Source organism: Pempheris klunzingeri, chromosome 8 (genome assembly GCF_042242105.1).
Source record: "Pempheris klunzingeri isolate RE-2024b chromosome 8, fPemKlu1.hap1, whole genome shotgun sequence".
Classification (NCBI taxonomy): domain Eukaryota; kingdom Metazoa; phylum Chordata; class Actinopteri; order Acropomatiformes; family Pempheridae; genus Pempheris; species Pempheris klunzingeri.
The window spans coordinates 5,805,042-5,828,781 of NC_092019.1; the positions used below are offsets into that span (position 1 = coordinate 5,805,042).

At 41.8% G+C, this 23,740-nt stretch overlaps 2 protein-coding genes across 2 annotated transcripts in view; one reads left to right on the forward strand and one right to left on the reverse strand.

The window, feature by feature from the left end:
• Positions 1-176: 176 nt before the first annotated feature.
• On the forward strand, positions 177-20,656 carry LOC139205521 (uncharacterized). The gene is made up of 11 exons (XM_070835766.1): positions 177-271; positions 945-1,107; positions 1,328-1,399; positions 1,533-1,609; positions 2,278-2,378; positions 4,937-5,053; positions 6,077-6,151; positions 15,849-15,987; positions 18,445-18,527; positions 18,617-18,713; positions 18,823-20,656. The coding sequence occupies exons 1-11, from the start codon at positions 212-214 to the stop codon at positions 18,985-18,987; spliced, it is 1,149 nt and encodes a 382-aa protein (XP_070691867.1). The 5' UTR covers positions 177-211; the 3' UTR covers positions 18,988-20,656.
• A 150-nt stretch (positions 20,657-20,806) lies between these two features.
• Positions 20,807-23,740, reverse strand: part of zfpm2a (zinc finger protein, FOG family member 2a) — an 82,868-nt gene continuing 79,934 nt past the window's right edge. The window contains exon 8 of the mRNA XM_070834793.1: positions 20,807-23,364. Within this exon, the coding sequence (XP_070690894.1) occupies positions 20,807-23,364 (2,558 nt within the window). The remainder of the gene's footprint in view (positions 23,365-23,740) is intronic.

The following is a 23,740-nucleotide window of genomic DNA, read 5'->3' on the forward strand; positions in this document are numbered from 1 at the left end:
TGTTTGTGAGGAATAAATAATGCAAAACAAGGTAAAATGGAAACAGAATATACTACATAATAAGTAGAACCACTGTGCTACAGTGAGAGGCGAATTAATGCAACGCGCAAGTTTGTCTCCCGTCGGCTTCCGTACCCTCACCAGGAAGTTGTTACAGTTTCATTCAATCTGTACAGTTTATGCATGTTATGTTACAGCGCTTCGTTTCAAAATGCGTAGAAGAACCGAAGCTCAAGCATCAAACAATGAACCTACCAATGCTGATAGAAAGGTAATGCAACGGTTACGATAGCTAGCTGCTGATAGTTACTGTGTGAGTGACAGCAGGTCTCTGTTGGCTAACATTAGCTGACTGACTCCAAAAGCTAACAGTTAACATGCTCGCCAGTCTTGGCCCTTTAAAATCAAATGTTGTCATCTGCTATGGACGTTTTCCTGCTCTCACACTGCTGAAGTTATATGGAGTGTTCTCCATATAACTTTAGCGTCCCTCAGTTATGCACAGAGAAGAGGAGCCAGATGCCCTCTTCAAAAACAGCGATTTTAGAACTCCTTTGCTTATTATAACCTACCCACTTCTAATTTTATTCACAATACATCTTTAACATGTCATTAGCAACAGTTCTTTAAGTCGGCATGCATTCAGGACAATAATAAGTAATAGCAATATTTGCCAGCACTTTGCCTATTACCTTGGAGTCAAATGTTTAATTAAAATACAATTTTGTTCAATCTGATACCCTGAATTAACTATGTTTTTTTTTTTATAACAGTCAAATATAACTGCAGGGTATGGTATTACTGCTGAAATAGCTAAAGCAATATCCTACATGTATAGTTTTAAAAAATCTATTAAGTTAAAACATAGCAATATGTTTTGTTCTTACCAGAATGCTGAAGTTAGGTTCGTTTATGAGTTGCATTTTCTTCTCTACATAAACTAGGATCCGGATCAAAGACTGCACAGCCAAGCTGAAGCTGAAGGCAGAGTGTCTTACAGCTCTGTACTCACGAACATTGGGAAGTGTTTACTTTTAATCATCATCATCCCTCCGTTCCTCAACTATGCATCGCTTCAGAGAGAAGGACAGATGCTGTTACCGAAAGGTTCTCTTATCTTTGGCTAACAAATTCATTGTTCCTTTTACTGTAGTGTAATTTTACATTAACCTGCAAAACAGTTTAACATATTTATTAAATGTGTTGATCAGACATCCCTCAGTTCAAGTTTGTCATGGGGTTTTCCATCAAGTTTTTTTTTAAGCCAAATGAAAAGTCCTCAGTAAAACCTAATCTTTCTTTCTCTTTTTTTCCCTCCTACATTCAGATGGACAGATTGTTGATGTTGGTTTGGGTCAAAAGATGCATCTTTTGTGTAAAGGACGAGGAACACCAGTTGGTAATAAATCCTATCAGGATTTTCCATGATCTGCAAAGAATGGCTTTCATATGAAAAGTGATTAACATTTTCTGACGTTTCCGTGTCGTGTCCGTGGCTTTTTTGTGTCCTACCCAAACCCTTTTTTCTGTAGTCATACTTGATGCACCAACGGGAATGTCCTCAGACATTTGGCTGCATGTCCAAGAGAGTGTGGCCACACTAACAAAGGTGAGGAAATGACACACATTACTGTGGATTATATTTACTGGCTGTGTTTTTAAATTATATTCAAACAATCTACAGATTTTTTTATTACTATGTTAAAACAAGTGGGCTCAACAGAACTGAAATATGTTGTATATCTTAGATGAACCATAGTCATAAGTTTCACTGAGGGCGAGCTAGCATGCTGACCTTGGTTTTGTCTTTGACCAAGGAAATTCACTGTGGTGAACGTCCTCTGTAATCAGTTACTACTAATGCAGCCATGTTGTTTGTTGTCAGGGGCATGTAGGGACAGTCCTTGCAGTGGCTCTGCCACATCCTCTCTGCTCAACTCGGGCTCAGTACAGCAGAAAGTCGGGGCTGACAGCATGCCCTGTGTCGTTTGTCTGAAATGTGACCCAAATGAAGTCACAGGCTTGCTGGGGAAGGGCCTAGATACATCTGAACAACTAAATCACATAAACAGTGACAAAAACAAATGTACACTGTTTACACCTTTATCTGTGTCTTACATTTCAGTGTTACTCTTTCATGCATTTATAAAGTGCATTAACAGGCTAGACTGGGGCTGAGTCCTTATTGACCCTAACCCATCTCGTGTGTATGTAGAACAAGGTGCTGCTTAAAAATCCCTCTGAATCTGTGGTGTCCCTGTTGTGTCCAATACTCAGGTCTGTACCTATGACAGAATGGGACTGGGCTTCAGCAAGAGGCTGCTGCAGAATGAAACCACAGGAACTGAGAAGGTTTGGAGGATGTCAACGACTGGAAGGTTAATATACTACTTCAGTTATCATTTTGAGTGCTTGTGACATTTTCATTTACAACATGTTACTGTGCACAAAGTCTACATTGTAGGCATAACGTTAGAGTTCAAAAGAAGTTCTGTTGTTGGAGTTGAGTGGTTTCTGAATAAGTGAGTGGGCTGTTTTACACCTGCAGGCCCATCTGTCTCATTTATCTGTTGTTGCTGAGTTTGTAAAACTTGTGGAAAATTTGAATGAGATTTGGGTCAAGTGTACAGTACTGTAGTGTGTGTGTGGTGTAGGTGAATCTGGGTCAGATAAGTGCTAATTGTGGGAAGCGGGCCAGAATCTACTTTGGAGCATTCGTCAGGTGACACAGACTCTTTGTAATGTCTGTGGCACTTTCAGGACACTGCTGCCTAAGGCTATAGGAAGAAAAATAATTTAGGACTGTGCCAGACATTTGTCAGGTACGAGCTGCAACTAACGATTATTATTTTATTACTGATTATTTTTCTACCAAACTATGAATTTTTTAGTCTAAAAATGTCAGAAAACGGTTAGAAGAGCTCATTGAAATTCACAAAACAAAGAGATGTGTTCATGTTGCTTGTTTTCTCTGACAAACTGGTTTATAAATCAGCAAATCCTCACATATGAGAGGCTGGATGCAGCAAATGTTTGGAATTTTGGTGATGTTGGTCAGTCCAACATTTGGTCCAGAATGAAATATCTCATCAGCTATTGGTTGGATTGCCCTGAGCTTTTGTATAAACCGTTATGTTCCCCAGTGGGTGAATCCTAATTACTTGTGTGATCCCCTGAGAGTTTCTGTAGCGCCGGCAGCTTTTAATAACCTTATGTTCAGAGTTTTCCTGACTTCTACGCAATGTATTGACACAAAATGATTCACAGAGGATCAATTCCAGTGACTCTGGTGATCTCTTAATTCTTTACCTAGCACGTTTATCAGGTAAAATATTCAATCTGACCAATGCTCTACTGTGCATCTTTAGTGCTAAATAAAATTATTTTTATTAATTAGCATGTTATCATGCTAACATGTAAACATATACCTGCTTAATGTCATCATGTTAACATTGTCATTGTGAGTATGTTTGCACGCTGATGTTTGCTTTTGGCTCAGAACACTGCTATGCCCATGTGCAGCCTCACAGAGCCGCCAGCATGGCTGTAAACTCTTATCTTGTTTCTTGATAATTTATAAAGTAAATCAGGGCTGCAACTAATGATCATTATTTATTGATTATTTTCATCACAATTAAAACAGTGAAAAATATCACAATTTCTCAACGCCCAAGGTAACGTCGTCAAATTGATTGTTTTGTTCGACCAACGAGCTAAACCCCAGAGATGATCTGTTTAAATATGACTCAGAGAAAAGGAGTCGCACAATATTTGGAGCTTTTGCTTGGAAATTAAATTAAATTAAATTAGACAATTAATATGTAATTTGTTTAAAGTAGTTGCAGGGTCATTTCCCTTTCATCATTTCATCACTATCACTATCAGATTCTGTACACTGGTAAATGTGACAGTTACACTGTGCCAAGCTAAAAAGCCTGCTACATTACACATAATGCACTATCAGACATCAAATTCAGTTTTGTATTATTTATCCATCTGAGAGTAATTATCCACAGGGAATCAATACTTCTCAGATAAAGTAGCTGTTTGGGATTTCTCATAAATGTTCCAGCCAGCATAGACTGATGTGTCCATGGACACCTCGTGCCTTCCCCTGCTGAACACGCCACAGCCCTGCCCTGCCCTTCATCATGCTGCAGTGGGATAGGGTTGTAATCGTCCTGTGTTTGACATCATAACGCGTTTGTTGAGCCTTAAATCTGCCTAAGGGATGAGCAGGCAGGGTTCGCCGACGGTCAGCAGTCTAGTTTACCTTGGCATCTGGCCCGGAAAGCTGGCGGCAGCCCATTTGAGATGCAAGCAATCAATTTCCCAGAATTCAATATCTCAAGGAGTCTGATGACTACCTAACCTTAACCCTCAGAGTCTTGTGAAAACTCTTCATTTCAGTGTGACACCTCAGGTTTAATTTATTTGCACAACAAACCCAGGACAGCAGACGGCTCTCAAAGACGAGCTGCTGCATCTCATCTAACGATGATGCTCCCTCTGCTGATATAAGTTTGCTGAGTATTGTTTTTTCTGCGGCTTGCAATAACAAGGGGCCAGTAGACTCCTCCTCTGTGCTGTCATTTGGGTTTCATCAGTGCTGTTTATTTTAGTACCATGTCTGGAAAGAGACTGATTGGAAAACTGAAAATATGGCTGACCTCAACTTTCATTCAGTTGTTACAGTCATAATTTTTTTTTTTCACTCTCAGGTTATTTTTTCTTTTTGAAAACTGACTTTCCAGTGGGTTCTTAATAAACCTGTTAACAAGCAGATAACAGATTAATGAGGTTAATGATGACCTGTCGTAATCATCTTTCATGCTGGGAGTCTTACTCCCATCTAGCTGAATAAATAAACCTGCTGGCCCAGTTTGCAGTTTGTCCTGGTTTTGTGCAGACACAGACGAGTGTTGTTGTCTTCCAGGATGGTGGATGATCTACACCGACTCCTGCAGGCGGCCGGGATAGCCAAGCCCTTCATCTTGGTGGGCTCTGAGCTTGGCGCACTCAACGGCAGGTTTTACAGCCACATTCATGATGTGTAAGTATGTAAATACCAACCAGGGTTTGCCAAAAAGAGCTACCTTTCATATTTTGTCTCTAAAGAAAAGAATATCAGAAGTTAAGAGAATATTAAAGTCATTAAAACACGCTATATTGTTAAGTACTAATTAAAACATGCACACAGGATGTACAACATGAAAAAAACGGGAATATTAATGTTAATATTATTATAATATTATTGTGTACAGTTCATATAGTTCTCTTAAGAGGAATATAGAATATATATATATAGATATAGATTTGGATTTGTTTTCTATGTATATCCTTGTACTTCATACCTCGTAATGTGTAGTATAATATATCAAGTATAATAGAGCAATGCAGTATAAAAAGTATAATGAAGCTTGACTGAATAAGTCCTTGATTATATGCAAGACTATGACATTTTTGGTTTGGATTAAATAATGTTTTGATATGTTTCCAGCCCAATTTATTATCTCTAATGACTCGCTATCAATTTTGTTAGAATAGTTTTTGAATCACAATGGAGATCTCTGGCTCTATGGATCAGAGTATTTTTGATAACATAAAAGCATAAATAGAATATTACCAGATTCTAACAAATCTTTGATAAAACTTGATAATAGTTAATCTTGCTTTAATGTTATGGAGATACGCAGTGTCTCCCGAACTCACACTTAACAAAATATATTCCCACGCCCATTCCCATCACCCCCCATAACTCAGCCATCTCAGAGACAACGTAGTGATTAACGTGACAAATAGCCCATACCAGGGATGAAAGATTTAGTATTTAATCAGGCCCGATGTTGCCACCGTTAAGGGAGAAAATTAAGTAGTGGTGAGTGGATGACACCTTTCCAAATGGAAATATTGCCCCTGGATCTGGTGTACGTGTGGTCATCTGTCTGTGGGGACAGAAGACAGACCGGATGACGCCATCCATCTCACACTCATTATGGCCCAGGCCAGGAGGATGAAGTGGACAAGTGTAGTCTGACTTCATCTAAGTGTGTGTGTGTCCTCTGTTTGCCCTCAGGCAAGTGTCAGACCTGGTGCTGGTTGATCCCATCCCAGAGGACGTTTTTGAGGAGGACCAGTGGAAAGAGTACTGGTGAGTTTATAGCTGGTGTCAGGGGCGTAGGAAGGACAGAAGTGGGGGGGGGGGGAAGAGGATGAAGAAGAAGGGGGGATCGAGCAGAGGACGAAAAGGAGAATGGCGGAGAAGATGGAGAGATGTCGAAGAAGCAGAAACTAGGCAGGAATGTGAAAAAGCGGAATGGGAAAGAAGATTGAGAAAAGAGGAGCGTGGAAAGGAGCAAAGAGGACGATAAGGAGCTCTGAGGGGCAGAGAGGAGCAGATAAAAAGCGAGACGCAGGGAAGAGGAGAAGAAAAAAGGGGAAACGTATCAAGAAAAAGAGGATTAGGATGAGGAGAGTGGAGGCAGAGATGCCAGTGCGTTTCACGAGTCAAGCTCCAAACTCCATTCTTTGTCTTTTATGGTGAGGATAGTTGATTATCTTTGCTGGGTGGGGCTCATTAGCATGATTAATTGAGGGCCAAAGAAACTCATTAGCTGATCGCAGTCTTTTAGCATGAAACAGATGAGGGGAGGGCGAGGGTTGTGGTGGTGGTCCTGACTGAGTGACAGCAAGTGTAATAACACTGCTTTAATCCTCCAGGCGAGATGTATGTCAAGTGGTAGTCATTGTCACAGCATATATCTCATTATGCATTAATTATCATATGGGGGGGGGGCGGGTTATTATTAATGATAATCGAGAGTGTGGAGGAGGAACGTTGGTCGTGTCAATTATGCAACACTAACAGTATCTCAGATTGTTTACGAGTTAAGTGTGTCATGTGTAATCATTAAAAGGTATTTCACTGCTGACTATAATTAATCAGTTATATAATTTAGAAAACCATGTCGAGGTTTTCGATATAGCTGACAGCCCGGCAGCGATGACTACATAATATACAAATCTCCAGAGTGCATCCGTATCCGTGCATCTGCTTTTCGTCACCAACAGAGCAGATCAAAAGGCTTTTTTCCTGCAAGTCCCATCAGATATTTTTCTCACAAAGAAGTAGTATCTATCAGTTGAAATGTATCTTCCTCTGGAAACGATAAGACAAACGATTTGGGACAAAACTGTCAGACAACAAATAAACAAATGAATAAACATTACTTCCAGTGAAATACAGTTTATAGCCACTATTTTTAGCAAAACATTACCTATTTTACTATATTTAAAAAGCACACTATCCTATTACACTATTTAAACTTAAACTTAAAGTGTGCTAAACAGCTATACATTCCTCACATAACCTAAATAAACCCCTTTTTTCATACAGTGGTCCTGGACCCTTTGTTTCTTCAACATGAAATCATCAACACTCTCTAACTTTAAACAACTTTTGGATACTTTCAGGTAGTAATTAGTCTCGACCTTATACACAATTTGTGCTGTTTTAAAACCGATTGAATCCAGCTGTCTGAATGATATTAATAATATACATAGATATGGAATTATTATTATATTATATATGATATAATAATGAGTGTATTGGTCAGTTGTCTAGGTAGCTACTCAACCAGGAGTGTGCAACCCCTCCACTGCCATCTCTTTATATTTTTTTAAGTAGTAAGCCAGAGTCAATGGTATCAACTGTTTTTCTGAGAGGAAGAAACGGTATATTCATTATCCTCTATTGCAGCTGATGTCTCAAAGTTTCAAAACCATATTTCTGTTCACATTGTACCTTTATATTTTGTGATGTCATCTAGACACACCAATATGGAGTCAATGTGTGCTTGGATATTACAGACGTACGGTAAAATCAAGTAATCTCATTTTGGGCATGACTCCGTGACTTTGTGCATCCATATATCCGTCCTCCAATATTAGCTCACAGCTTTTATAAGAATGAGTCAAGCCTGATAAGAAATGGATCCCTGAAAATGGCCTAATTTGTACGTGACTCAAAGTGGAGCAGCACCATTTATCAGGGGTATGTGTCCAATTATCCTCTGATTAATAGGCATTCATTTCACTGAGTACATGACAGTGCAGCCACAATCCAATTATTCTGTGGAGAAGCAACGGAGGGATGAAATGAAGCAAAGACTTACATTTACTTCATAAAGAATAATTTGATCATCGGTGCCTGATTTCCATGGGGCAGTAAAAATAGAAACAGGAATGGGATATACACTATGAAGATATGAGAGGCTCCAACGCATCACAACATCCCAGTGCCATGGCATGCTTGCTCTTCTTCCTTGTTTTTCTGTTTTGTTTTGTTTTTTTTTCCATCCAGCAATGTTGCATGTAGGTTTGTATTTCTCTCTCTTAGACATGGGTTTATTAGCTGTCGGAGGTCTTACAGTATTTGGTACACAAGATAAGTAATGCAGAAGGGAGCGGGGCTGCACCTGAGCAGGATTGCGGGGAGACCGTATCAGCTTTGCACTGGGACCGGAGGATTTACACATCAAAGACCTGCTCATTAACAGAGGCTCACTACCAAAATTAGTTCCGTTACATCCTACAAAATGAATCGCCACCATCTCCTGAGAATGGTGTTTCTGCCTGCTCGAGTATGTCCCTGTCTTTGTGTGGAGGCATTTGCTCGTGTGCACTTGTTGTAAGGGGTCAACTTTCTTATTTGGGATTTTCCTCTGCAGACGTCGCAGCATGTGTCTCATTTCCTTGCGGGCAGAGATAATGCTTCCTGATGAAAAATCAAGCAGTGGCTCTAGCATCAGAGATTAGGAGAAGCCCCAGCGTACGTCTGGACAAATTGCATTCTGGGCGACAGCCATAGTTTGAGTCACTCAGTGCTGTCAGTCTTTGTTTCGCCAGCTCAAGCAGTGAAAGTTATGCATCTTTCCACTTGAACAGTGAAAGGAATCTTCTCATTGCTATGTATGCACAGCATCCATTTTGGTCGCTACTTTGTCTCTTTGCTTGGACGACACGTAAACACTACACGGCCTAAAGCACGTGAACCGATGACCAGTACACAGCTCTCAGTAGTTTTGTAGTGTCTGTGGTGTTGAGTTTGATTTTATTTCTCACAAAATATCAGCCTTGTTACTGTTTACTCAATGCTTTCCTCCATATTGGTGCAAAACGAACTTTGCCTGCTGCTACATCACATTAAAGCTTTTCTTATATTTACGTTTTCTTATGTAGGAAATGACCATTTGACCGTTAGTCCTGATGTCCTGTCATTTCTACAAAACTCATAATATGTCTCAAACAACTGATAGCTAACTTAGAAAGTTAGTTTTTTTTTTTCTGCTTTTCCAGTAAGTCAGTTGCAAATATTGCAGTGAGGAGTTGTAGCTAACAGAAGTGGCTGACTTTAGACTTTGCTGTGGTTCGTGTGATCCAGCACACCTGTAACATGTGATCAATCTTGGTGCTGCCCTGTGGAAAACCATCTGTGTTGTGCCAACGTGGCCTGGATGGTTGCAGTTGCTCACTATAATTTGGTGACAGAATTTTTTCTTTTTTAAGAAAAAATACCTAAATCCTCTGGTTCTCACGTGTGGCTTTTTTTTTGCCATCTATAGTTGTAAATTGAATATCTTTGGGTTTTTGACTTTGTCTGACACAACAAGGCATTTTGAAGATACCACCTCGGGCTGTGGGAAACGTTCCACTGACAATGTTACACTGATAATTCATTCTTTATTCTTCTAATTCTTTCATCTTGTTTTTAACAGAAGGAATTTAGCCGTGCATTTACACACTCAGTGTGTGTTTGAGAATGTGTGTGTCTCCCGTCTTTCTGCAGCCATTTGTGTGTGTGTGTGTGTGTATGTGAGTATAAAACTAATTTACCCCATGGGGAATATATTTGCTCAGAGAGCAGAAACAGTGGGGAATGCGCTCTTCTAATGGGATGGGCCTTACAATTTAATGAATGCTGATTGATTGGCAAACTCTCGGTTTTAATGTACCATTAGTGTGTTTAGTGCAACTCAGTCCTCACAGGAGCACTGCTGGAACATCTCCTCATCGCTTTCCTCTGCATCTTCCTTCTTTTAAGTGTTGCCCATATGTAGTTTTTTTTTCAACTTTGATCATTTTAATAATTTGAATTGAAATCTGTAACTAGGGTCTTTTTTCAGGTATGTAGCTGAAGCTGTTGTTTAAGTTGGCTTGCTTTAGCGTGTGGGGTGATGATTGCCTCAGTGTGGGACTAACAGCTGTAGCTGCAGGCCTGGGTGGAAGCCTAATTGAGTTGTCTGTCCCAAAATGAAAACGACACTCTCTGTCCCATACATCATCCTACCTGTCATTAATATGCAGAGCAAGGCACAAACACACACGGCGATGATCACATAAACATTTGTACGCTGTATGTATGTATATCGCACACACTCCACCAGCAGTGTCGGGCAGATAGACATGTTTTGCAGCTCACCTGAAGCCTGCTCAGTATGACAGGCAGCGTATGACTGTCACTTTGACTGACGACTGTTCCGAGTCTCACAACTGCTGCGTTTGGTTTGATTTATAATCCAGACAGGGTTTAATATGAGGGACAAGACGAGTGTTTCTACTTTTCCTCACAGCTTTTTGTTAGTAGATATATTTACAGACATAGCAGTTCATCTCCTCTCCTCTCCTCTCCTCTCCTCTCCTCTCCTCTCCTCTATATATGATATTTATAAGTCAATCATTGGATGCTACAGTAGTTAATTTAACATCAGAAGTAGAATTATGTAATTTTGTTTGCTTGCTCTCTCGCTCTCTGTCTGCCTGCATTGGTAAACAGTGCAGCCAGTGATGGCATATCCAGTCTCCCCCTCAGAGCCCATTCGCTCTCACTGCGAGCTGTGTTCAATAACCCAGTGGAGCACAGCCCTGCTCTAAACCCCTCCAGGGATCCTCAGCTGAGATTGGCAGCAATCATCCGGCAATGGGCTGATGGGGGGGAGGGAGGGAGGGAGGGAGGGAAAGAGGGAGAAGGAGGAATGAAGGAAGAGAGAGAAACAGAGGAAGGTTGGGAAAAGGAGAAATTGCAGTAGAAGATGCAGCCTGAGAAAAGCTTGATGCAGGTACTTTCTACTGACTGATGAAAATGGGGGAAAAAACTTTGAAGTAGTTCATCTATGTCAACCTTTACAAACAAATTAAGTTAAATGAGTACACATATATTGTAGTGTATTTTAGAACATTTCCCCAAACTGTTCATACTGTATACACATGACCCTGCAGCCTCGCAGCAGCGAAGCCTTCTTTAAACTTCACAATGTGGTTCTGCAATGGCTTCCAGTGTGTCGATCTCCTCCCTCAGCCCTCCCCTGACTCAGCTAACCCACCCCCATCCTGAGACTCCCAGACAAGCCAGGAATGCCAATTAATTGTAATTAGAACCACTGTAAGCGTAACTATTGCTGTTACGTTCCACTAATGAAGCAGGGCTGCTGCGGCCCCTGTGTATTTACCCCAGTGTAATCTATAGTATTGATGCATGGAGGAGGTCTGAGAGCAGGCAGGGGATCAGCCTGACGCCGGCTGTGGTGCAATAATGACACCTTGTGTTTATACAGAGTATTACATCTCAGAAAAAGCCCGTTTCCACACCTCTGAATTTCCAGCCCCTTCTCAAATAGTGAATGGCTCTCCCCAGTTCAGGTAATCAGAACTTGGGTGTTCTGACAGGTTCCAGTTGTGATCTGTTCCACTACCTTCTTTACAATGTCCACGTTTCTTTCACAATCTCTCAGAAAAAATGAAAGGTGTGCCTCAGATTTTATTTCCATATCGTAAGACAAATCGGCTCAATTACAGCAGTTGGTATAAGAAATTGTAAATGTTTTCATTTTGGCAATATCCATAAATTTCACCAACAGACTAAAGCCTTTTTTCAACTTTCAACTTGCTGTCTAATACCTTCTGCTGCATTCACTTCTCTCTGTTGCAGCCCTGATGTTTAGTCAGAAAACATAGGTGTTCTGGGAAATGGTAAATATGTTAAATAAACAATTTCCCCATTTAAAAAAAAATAAATAAATAAACTACCTTATTGAAATATATAAAGTGACCCACATAACATAGTTGAGAAAGGCTGAGCATAGTTACAATTTTTATTGGGATTTTGAATGAGGTTTTGTAACTTCTGTTTCACTTCGGCTCTCTGTGGGTACTGTGTCACATTCATGTGCTTTTAGTGCAGTTTACTTCGGCTCACTGTACAAGAAGGACGTCAAATCCCACAAATACAAAAATGTTAACCATAATACATTAAAGTCCAGGACCAACTTTGCTGTCCGTGATGTAAAAACAGCAAAAATGCAGGTGATTAGAAGACGCCATGCAATCACCAAACAGCACAATGAATACCTATATCATCATCAATAAAATCAGTCAGACTATAGTTCTCGAAGCATAGCTGTACTCAAACAAAGCCTGTGGGTAGTGCTAACTGGATGGTTCCTTCTGCTTCTGAAAGGTCACTCATTTTTCGTCATGTAGTTATTTCACACGTTTAAAACCTACAGTCGTGTCTCGGTTTCAACACAACTACAACTTCAAGACCATATGTTGCTGTGTGAAAGTGACGCTTATTCACTACGGATGCAAATTTCGATTACGGCCTTGTGTAATGCTCCGTATTGGACTATTAAACTGTTTGCTGGGATGAATTGTGATTCTAACAAGTCACCGAACTTTAGAATTCCTCACAATGTGGTCAAATTGTCCTGCCTGTCTGAGAGCTGAAGGTCTCATCATGTACCTGTCCCCGTCGACATGCCCTCCTTTTTGTAATAGTCTCTGAATGTCTTTGCAGTAACCAGTTTTTAAAAAAATGTTCCTTCGGTGTAATAGTTAGTTGAGCCTCATGTAATAGTCCGTGTTTAAATGTTCTCTGCTCATTGTAATAGTTGGCAGAAGCTCGTGTAATAGTTCGTGTTTTGTGTGCGAGCAGGCTCTCAGGTAACAGAGGCCCTGCATATGAAATGAGATGGTAATGAGGAGGAGGAGGAGGGGAGCCTTATCACTACAGGGCCAAATTCCGACAGTGAATTGCGCAGTTGTAACAAAAGTAACAGAGCGTCCATTCAGCCTGCACTAATCCAGATGGGAAAGTCAAACAGCAGAAAGTCCACGGCACAAACTCATTTCATCACTTTATTAATTTAGATATTGCCTCCTCGCTCCTGTGGGGAGGAAAAAAAAGAGCCCCTCTGAAATGACCAACATCGGTGAGGCGTTTTGCTCTACATGGTTCCCCCACTTCGTCTCCTCCCGTTATCTGTTTAATTCATCCCGCCAATCTTGGCTGTCTTTACCCACTAAATTTCCCTTTGACACGCATGCCTTGCTTCGCATAATCCTCACTCCGGGGCAGAATTAAAAATGGAAAAAAGAGGAGGGAATAGGACAGGTGGCTGGAGAATCCTTGAAATAATGTTCAATGCCAGACCCGCGAATGATTTGACCAGATTTGAACTAGGGGTCTGATACTGAAAGAGGTTTTTTTTTCCCCTTTATTTTTGGAATCAAGGGGTGAGAAAGGGGCGACAGGTAGAAAATGTGCAGAGACTGAGAAGTCCCTTAAGAGCCAGGTCGAAGAGTCAGTTCTAAATTATGGTGCCAGAATGACTTCAGGGGAAAAGTGTGGCAAAGAAGATGAAAATGTCAAAATGTCACTCTCCGGAGGGTCTGATTTGAAAAGTTTTTTTCTGTCTTCTGAAGACTGAAAATTAGAACAGTCGAGTTGTGTCTTTTCCCCCTTCTGCCTTTATCTATTGTTGACCCGTAGGGACTGTCTCCTTTGCTATGAATATGGCAGACACACTATCTTTGCACAGCCATTTGTAGCTGCTGAACAACATTCTCTGCAGTTTGTATGAGCTTTATCTGACCAATCAGTGCTGACATGCTTTGCCGGAGCAGAACTTGATATTTCAGGCTACAGTTCTTTGGGTAGCAACATGTCAACAACATCAACAACAGGTGAAATAGGTTATTTTACACATGAAAAGTGCACATTTATGATGTAGGGTCGATATGATCAGTACAATGGCAGTGAAGCAGCGCTGAAGCCTGCCTGTTGTAAAATGCAGTACATTGTAACGTGCACTGCTGGCTTGTGCTGTGATGTAACATACTGTATTAGTACGATTTAGTGCTGACATGATTTGTCAGTTGATAGAAAAAGAAATCAATGACAAGGATCTATGCAGCAGCTTTGTGAGGCTGCTAAATGTGAGGCAAAATGCTCACAGTGACAAGGCTAACATGGTGATGTTTATCAAGCAATGTTTGCTCTGTTCACTGTATTAGTTCTGCACATCACCACGCTATCATTTGTTAATTAACACCAAACACGTAGACCATTGCTTAATGTCACATACCACATAACTGCAACGTCCCCAGCTCATGTCCTGACTGGAGGACCTTGATTGCCGTAACGCTCTCTCTCCCCCCACGTTTCCTGTTTGTATCTCCACTGCCACTATCAAATATAGGTAAAATGGGCTCTTGAACATTGTCATGTACATGTTTCATTATTTTCTGTCATTTTATAGACTAGGCAATTAGAAAAAAAAATCAACAAAATAATCAGTAGAGTAAATAGGCATGAATTGCATTCCTATTAAGATTACTTTAATAAGGCTGTAGCACTTAGGTTGATCAATTTTAAAGGTGATTCATTTATATTAGCAGGAATTAAAATTTACTGTTGGAGTGAATACAGCAGAGAGAAAGTGATAGGACAGTGGGCAGGGGCACAGTGCTGTAAGTCTTGATCAGGAGTCAGAGTAAGACGAGTGTTTCCTGGTGCTGCTGTTGGCTGCATGTAGGAGCAGGCTGCGCGGCGCGGCGATGGCGGCAGCAGGCGCACGGTACTATTGATTGGGCTCCACAGGCTGAGACCAGCCAATTCAGAGCACCAGTGAGCCGAGACCGATTGGGCCTCCTGAGTTACAAAATCCCACTGCTCTTCTTCTCTCATCTGCCAGAAAAAGTGTATTTTTCATTCCCTAGGCAAATGTTTTCCCAGAGAAAGTTTAAGTTTTTGGGTTGAAAAAGAACGGAGGAGGGCAAATATTATGTATGACTTTGCTTGACTCGCTGTTGTTGTGATTATAAAATCAGCCCTGTTGTTGTGATAGACCTGATTAGAACTTAAGCATTTTGGTGAGCAGCAAAGATTAAGACAAACTTGATAATTTACATTTGAAGATTCAAGTGACTATCGGAAAACCATTAGAGAGAGTGAGAGAGACCTATTCTGGCACTGAGTTACACTTTAAAGCTGCACTGGTTCTTATATTAGCCATTGATCAAATGACAAGTGAAATTTGAAAGGTGTCACTGGTAGAGAACCATCACCCAATTCTGCTGTCTCTCCTTGCTCCTTTGTGCCATTTAGCATCTTCTAAGACATTGTTTTAGATGTACAGCCCACGCACTCTCTTCAGCTTTGCTCCCAACAATAGCTGCTGCCTGTTTTCAATAAAAAAGCACAGATGAACCGACTTAACATTACTGCGCTACAAACAAGCATTGCAAGGGACTAGCTGGTGATTATTGTGAGCTAAAGGGCTGAATATTCTCCTACAGGAGTTGGTTGACCAAAAAGAGCTGAATGGAGAGTTGAACTGAAATTTTCAGGTGGGGAGAAGGTGCCTTTATAACACTATAACATCACAGTGTTTTTAGCTTCTTCTGCTGCCAACAAGTGGCCAAAAATCAACAAATGCAGTCATTTAGACTTCAAACTTTGCCTCTTGCTAAAGTTTTATGGTTGTGAATGTTTGTGTGTGTTTGTTCAGGTATGGCAAGCTGTTGCCGTCACTCCAGGCCAAGCAGTTTTCAGCAGCTACAGGGCTGAGCCGCATGCTGATTATCCTCGGGGCGATTGAACCAACTATTAAAGGCGAAAATGTCTCAGAGGAGGTCATCCAGCGGCAGGTCAGGCTAATGCCCCCACACACACACACACACACACACTCGGTACAATAAAATATGCCCCAAAGGATGTGACGTTAATTGTTTAAAAAAGCTGTGACACAGCCGGTGAGGAGTGATTTAGAGATGCTTTTGAATAAATATAGTGTAGAAAGGTGCCATCACCCGATAGATGTTGAAACGTTTATGGTCTGCAGAAAAGACTTTGGCTCTGTTCCTCTGCTCCAACAATTTCTGGGCTTTTGTTAACCTAATTAGACACATGGAAGTAAAAGTGATATGTTACAGACATTTACAATATGGTCCTCCCATCTTTCCTGTACAGCCACAGGATGGTGCTAGTGCAAGAATAATGGTGTGTCCTCCACAGCTGAGATACGGGTGGATGATGATTGCAGGAGCGTTTGTCTTCATATCGTCAGAGACTGTGAATTTGGCATGATATGTCACCAGGCGTCATTTTAAAATAAATGAAAATTGAACCCTTTCCTGGAGCTGACATGACACTGCAATTGCAATGTATCTTGTGGTGCCTGTTATATTGTAAACTCAGCCTTTTGACAGGTCATATAGTTTGTGAGGAAAAGGCTGTTAATATAAGCTACAAGCTTTTTGCTGTGTCTTGCAGATGAAGTCTTTCTATGGGGGAGGGTTTTTTTTTTTCTCTTTATTTTGCTCTTGTCCGCACTCAGATCTGCTGTGAATCTGTTTAAAAAAACCCACACATACAGCGGTGACACTTCTGCCTGTCATGAAGTCCTGTAGTCATTTTTTCACTCGCTGTAGAAAACATCTCAGGCAGAGGAGTTGTAATGGGTTGTAGTGATGAGCAACAACCAGTGTCTTTGGTAACATGGGATAATGCTTTCTACACACTGACACCTCATCATAGCAGGGAGGCAAACATGTTGGGTGCATTTAGGGTACATAGAAAGTGGGATTAATGCAGGAAAGCTCATTTAGTAGATGCCTATTGCATTTAAACCATGCAGTCTTTCTTCAAATGCTTTCGTATGTTTGGTAGGAGAAACAACTTACACTTTATTGACCCGCTATGAACACTCAGCGGCGTTTCCAACATCTGTTCAGCATTATTTTTTTCTGCAGCTGTCTGAATGATGCGATGACGCCTGCTCCAGCATGAATGCGAACTGTTCGTTAAGACTCCTTGTTCTCTGCTGCCAGCCACCCACAATTTGATGGCAGTAGTGATGAGGGACCTATTTCAGCTTTTCAAGTATTACAGTTGTTGCCAAGGAGATAAGGACATCATTGTGCTTGAATTCTCCAAGGACAGAGAAAGGTTTTGTAGGCAGGCTAGTGAAGGTTACAGCATGCACACACACTCACAAGCTCGCCTGATTCAATAGAGCATGCAGTCCATTTCTCAAGGGCATGTTCTGTAACCACTGCTTAATTGAACTGGAGCAGAATTGTTTGCTGCTATGTTAACGGCACCAAAGCTATCTGGTCACATCACGTGTGAGTGATGGATACAGTTAAAGGGGAATTCTGCTTAATTTGAGAATCTATTTTTGTAGCAATGTGAACTTTCACTGCCCTGAACTGGATAATCAGAGAACCAAAACTGAGAGATGTCAGAGCATTCTGTCTGGAGCTGCTTCATTGAATGAACTGGACACTGACTTCACTGCATTTAAATTGGCATCCTACAGTAATAGTTGTGGTTCATTTTCCCATCTTTCCCTATTGAAAGTGTACATTTTAGAGTATTACATCTTCGACGTTTGCATATTCAATCATACTGTAAGTGTAGTTCTAATAAATAATATGGGGGGGGGGGCCCGATCCAAATAATGTTAAGCTTTGTGAAGATCTTGCTTGTTTTGTCCATGTTTGGATTACACTGCAGGGCTCAGGGGTGATTGGAGACGAACAAAAAGTGATGAAGTGCAAAACAGAGCTATGCTTTGTTTTTGGAGTGTGCCTAAAATGGCCCCAAACTGTCCGTATGTGGTCGTATGAGATGGTAGCCGTGTGAAGTTTGGCAAAAGGGGGACATGCTGTGACTGTGTAATAGGTTAATTAACATGCCTGCCGTTTGAATTTTCACAAATCTTTTATTTGAATTGGTCAATTAACTAACCATGGGCAAGGGATGTTTCAGCTATTCTCTAAATTTGGTCGCCAGGGTTGCATATGAATACGTTGCCTTGTAGTGTAAGTTGATTTAAGTCTCTGACAAACCAGAGAACATACGGTGTTGTTGAGGCCACTTACCATCCCGACCAATATGTCACCCTTAACCTGAGCCGAGCTTCATGTGTGAAGTTATTTATTTACACTCATATACAGCACGGTCTGTCCTTGCTCTCTCCTTGTATTCTCTTGCTGCTGTAGCTGTCTTGAAAGCCTTTATGTGAATGACAGATGAATAAAAAAAGATTCAGTCATTCAGCTTAGATTCTGTGACTGATTTATTTTCTCTGTCTCTTGCAGAAATACTTACTAAGTAACCCTGCCCACCAGAGCAGTGCCGTCGATGAGCATTACTTTATGAATGAGAGTGCAGCTCAAGTAAGGTATGGAACACACTAAGAAAGCCTCTATTTTCATGTTTTAATATGGAAGTAAAAATGATCATTGAAATATTGAGTGTTTATTTTTAAAGGGACATCACAAAGTTTAAGCCCCTCACCAGCAGGACGTCCGTGAGTGTGATTACCGGGGATTCCTTTGACCAGCAAATACCAGAACACCTAAACCAGGTGAGAATATTTACTGAAGCTGCACAACTCCATGATGCTTTCTTACTCTTGTACAGTGACAGAACAATACTGTAGTAGCCCACAGTAAATCATCTCTTCCCTGCACCAGATGGTAGCTAAGCTTCAAAAGAAGTTTCTGGAGTCCTACCCATCAGCCAATCACATTCACATAAAAGGAACAGACCGGCGAATGATCTACAAGAAGCCATCTGCCATCAGCCAGCACCTGAGGAAGCTAGTCAACCAACGACAAGCCAAACAGCAGAGCGAGTGACCCATGGCCAACATGTAACAATATCCCAGACATGCACGGTGATTGTTGAATATGTTTTAAATATTCAATAAAATATTCAAGTTATCTTTTTACCTTTCCCTGCAGCAATATGTAGAGATTGTCTACATGTCTGGTAAGGTTCAGCAAGAAGTCAATTTTTGAGCAAATTTTTTGCAGAGCTCTGCTTCATTTGAAGTTTTTTTTTTTAATTGAAAATAACTGGAGGGTATTCAGTGTGATGAAATATCTGCTGTCTTAGATTTAGAAAATCTTATCTTTCAAGTTGTTATTTCTGCCTCTTCACCTGATTAGCTAGTGCCAAAAATTAATACATTATTTCTTATCAATGTAAAGGCCACACACGTCATTGCTCAACATGATTTTTTTCTGACTTTTTATCGTCTCCAGTTCTGTCTCAATATTCTACCACATTATAGCCACAGGGGAAGGTACATTGAGTTCCACTGTCTCTGTTGCATCAGCTTCAGTCATTTATTGCTTGCGTATAACTGAGTTACATCACAACCAGACGTAGACCTCTGTTTTTGGACTTGAGTTGATTCATTCTGTAATTTGCAAACAGATGAGTCTGGTTTACAAAACTAATCTCGCATTTTTGTGAGTACATTTTTACTCGTACTTTTGCATCTATTTTTAGCCGTACTACTGTGCTTATTTTTGTGGCAGACATGAACTGTTTTAATTGGCATACAGCAGTATAAAGAAAGACCAGACAGCATTAGTTTATCCTGAGGATTTAAGTTTAATTATGACACCACATCAAAATAAAAATTTCCAACAGATCTGGAATTTAATTCCATCCATATACATGCATAGCAACAACGTTTTAAGAAACATTTTCTCCCATAATCAGGACATTGGAATGATCATTTTACATCAGTATTCCCACTGACCTCCCACCCATCTTGTTCATCGGCAATAAACTTAATTCTTGTACAACTTCTTTTTTTTCCCTATGGGGTTACAAATAATTATATGCACAGTCCCCATTTCATAATACTGCTTTCAGTAATGTTCCCTAATTTACAAAGTATTGCATTGAGAGCAAATTTCAAAAAGGGAGACCAAAGTGTATCATCAAACAGAAATACGAGTACTATACAAGAATGCTGCCATCCTCATGAAAACATCCACATCTGAGTTGAAGAAAAGAGACAGGGACAAACAGCCACATATGTATGCAAAGCCATGTGTATATGCCAAAATGTGAGATGCAGGGTTGTGCCTGATTATCACCCCCAAATGGTGATTTTTAAGGCAAACAAGTCAATAGAAGCAATCTGCAAGTGACATTTTGGGCATATACAGAAACTGGTACAGCAAATAAGAATACACAAGTGCCTCAGTAGCTATTTTTGTGTCTAAAATGCATCTCATTTTTGTATTGTCTATTGTTTCATTGAGCCTACATTACAGTGTAAACAATATGTGTGCTACACAAGAATGACTATACAATAACATTACAAACAACTCTGATATAAATTTCATTTTGAATTTAAATTAAGATCACTACTCCTAATAATACTGATTGTAAAATAAATTAATGTGAAAGTGGCACCAATATTATTCTTGATTCATTTTTCTTTTCTTTTTCTTTTTTAACCAATGGTTTTGCATTTTTAAGTCTTAAAACGATGAAAGAAGAAGCTTCTCTTGATTGTCCACAAGCAGCATTTAGCACTGCATGATGCACTATTCCAGACACAACAGTGTACCAAAACAAAGGAGAAAAAAGGGTAAAAGTTGGGGGGGAAAAGGTGTGGGAAGGAGAAGAAGAACATGTCTTATTCTTCTCAACTTATTTTACATGCTCCGCAGCATGTGATGAACAGTAAAACTTCTTATGGGTAATAAAGTTTGACAGGTTGTTGAACTGGATATCACAGAGGCGGCAGTACTTGCCACTTCCAGAGCCGTTCACACCTTTGTTGGCTGTGGGTGCCGCCTCCTCGCTTGGAGACTTGGAGGAAGGCGACATGTTCTCGTTGGAGTCGGCCTGGTTCTCAGTGGCCCACGTAGGTGAGGGATTGGGTGGTTGGCCGTCTGGCTGGGGCTGGTTCTCCTGCTGCGGTGGAGCTGTGCCCGAACGCTCCTCAGGCTTGTGCCCCCCGTTGACGATGACCATGCCTCGGTTTTTGGGCAGTAGGGGAAGGGGCTCTTTGCCAGGGTGGGGGCAGCCATTAGCAGCAGGCTGCTGGGCCTGCTCTCTGGTTGTTCCTGTCTCTCCTCCTCCTCCTGTGCCTCCTCCATTAACGCTCTGCTCCTGTTCGCTGGCCTCTCCCTGCATCACTGCTCCCCCAGTCACATAATCGGTTGGCTTTATCCCAAAGTACGGCGATATTTGCTCAGGACCTTTCACTTTCTTTATTGCTCCAGGATAAAGGCAGTGGGGCAGAAACATATTCTTGTTCTCATCTTTTGATGGGATGAGTTGGGGCTCAGCAAAAGCCTTGAGTCCTGCCACAGGTGCCAGGTGAGGAGGGAACATGCCGCCATTCTGCACCATCACCTTCCCATTGCCATTCTTCTCACATTTGCCGGGGCTCTTATCGTAGACGTCATCAGGGTTGTTATTGCCGTCGCTCTTCACATCTGGGAACATGGTTGGCTCCAGGCTGCCGGTCTCATTGTGTTGTTGCTGCTGTTGTGGCTGTTGCTGTTGTTGAGCGGCAGCAGCAGCAGCGGCGGCGGCTGTCGCGGGGCAAAAGTTCTGTTTGTGCGCCAGGTAGTTCTCCACTTTGTTAAAACTTATCTTGCACACTGCACATTCGTGATAGTCTAACAGTCTTTTAGGGGAGCTACATGTCTTGTCAGGGACTGGCGAGCACTTTTTGCTGAGATCAATGGGGGCGTCCAACTCCTGCTGCTCCACTGTATTGCATTTGGGAGCCAGAATAGGTTTAGTGACAGTCAGAGAGGCCTCCAGGTGTTTGGGTACCATACCTGGGAAGATGTCACATCGGGGGTGGAAGCGGTCTGCTAGGCTCTCTACAGCTTCCTGGGATGTACAAGGGTTCATAGGAGGAACCCCAAGGAAACCTGGCTGACCCATAGGGGGCCTCTGGTGGTCCTGGTCAGGGAGACACATCTCATACATCTTTCTGCGCTTGCGGGTCCTCATGGTTCTCTGCATGGAGGGTACCTTGTTAGTGGACATACGTTTCATGGGTGGGTCATGACGGGTGGCACAGTAGTACTGCTTGTGGACCATGTAGGTCTCATGACGACTGAAGGTGATATTGCAGGCTTCACAGGTTGTCTTGTTCGGGTCATTGTCACTTTCCACCAAACCTGTACTGGGGCTTTTTCCCTCCATTTGCTTGCCATTCAGCCTCTCCTCAGCCCCAGTTGGGGTAGAGACCTTCTTCACTTGTCCTGCTAGATCCTTATCAGACCCTTTAGCCCCAGCATTGATCATGTCCAACACACTGGAGTTCATACAGGCAGACTGCATGAGGTGGTTGTCGGCCTCTGTAGGGTGGCAGCTGGCCAACATGCTAACAGAACTGTGACCACTGTTGGGGCTCACAGCCTCAGGGACCTTGTCTGAGAGGGCAGAGAAGTCCGGGGACTTTGCCATGTGTTGCCAGCGGCTGTTACAGTAGTGCTTTTTGTGGACCAAATAGTTGTCCAGGTTGCTGAAGGTGATATTGCATTCGAAACAGGTGGCCCCTTTGGGCATAAGAGGACTATAGATGACTGGGGGGTAGCTGTTCCCTCCATGGCGCAGCCTTCGGTGAACTAGCTCTGACATTTTAGCCAGAATCTCAGAAGCCTGCGGGACCACTGAAATGTCTTGGGAGAAAGCAAACTGAGACAAGAAGGGACCCATGGGAAATGTAGGCATGTTATGCTGCACAGGGGAGGAGGCCAGCCGGGGGCTGGAGGGCTCAGACTTGATCCTAGTGTAAGAAAAACTGGCTTTGCTGCCTGGGTGGGCGTCTCCCTTCTGAACAGACAGCATGGGCTTCTTCTCGGCCTTGTCAGCCTCTCCGTCTGTGCTGGTCTCCTTGTTGAGGGCCCCTTTGGGACTTCCCAGCAGAGCATCCTTCCTGTTGGCCAGCTCAGCACGGGCCTGCTGCTGCTGCTGCTGGAGGCTTTCCTCAGGCCCCCTGGGGGAATGCTCAGTGCCGTCGCCTTCCCTGTGAAGTTTGCTGCCGTGCCCATGTAAGTCCTGATGCTGTAAGAGTTCCCTGTGGCTCTGGAAGCTGATATGGCAGTGATTGCATCTGAAGGCCGCCTGTGACAGGTGAGACATGATGTGATGCTGGAATGTAATAAGAGAATCTGCCGTGTAGTTACAGATTGTGCATTTCAAGCTGGTGCCAGGAGGGAGGCTCTCTTCCATTTTGACACCTGTGAAGGAGATAAAAGGGAGAAATGCTCAGAATCTCGCCTCCCACTTCTCCTTTAGAGTTAACTGTAGACACCATCAAACGCTCATGCATTATGCCAAGCTTATTCCCATCCTAGAATTTTTTTTGCTCAAGGATAAACTGTCAACTATGCTACCTGACAGCAGGATATGTATATTTCTGAAAAGAAATGACAGTCATTTTTTTCTAACCTGTGTAAACTCAATCCCTGTGTCCCTGTGTTTTTTCTTTACTTTTCAAACCCCATTTCTTTTAAAAATTTATCGAAAGTAGCCATCTTCAAGATGTGTATATATATATATAGATATATATATGTGTGTGTATGTGTAAAAAAAAATGTAATCTGGTGTGTTAAA

Excerpts from the sequence above, each read along its gene's own strand:
- LOC139205521 (XM_070835766.1), top strand. The coding sequence starts at position 212 with ATGCGTAGAAGAACCGAAGCTCAAGCATCAAACAATGAACCTACCAAT. Across the intron at positions 272-944 it reads CTACCAATGCTGATAGAAAG|GATCCGGATCAAAGACTGCA; the intron begins GTAATGCAACGG and ends TACATAAACTAG. Across the intron at positions 1,400-1,532 it reads AGGACGAGGAACACCAGTTG|TCATACTTGATGCACCAACG; the intron begins GTAATAAATCCT and ends TTTTTTCTGTAG.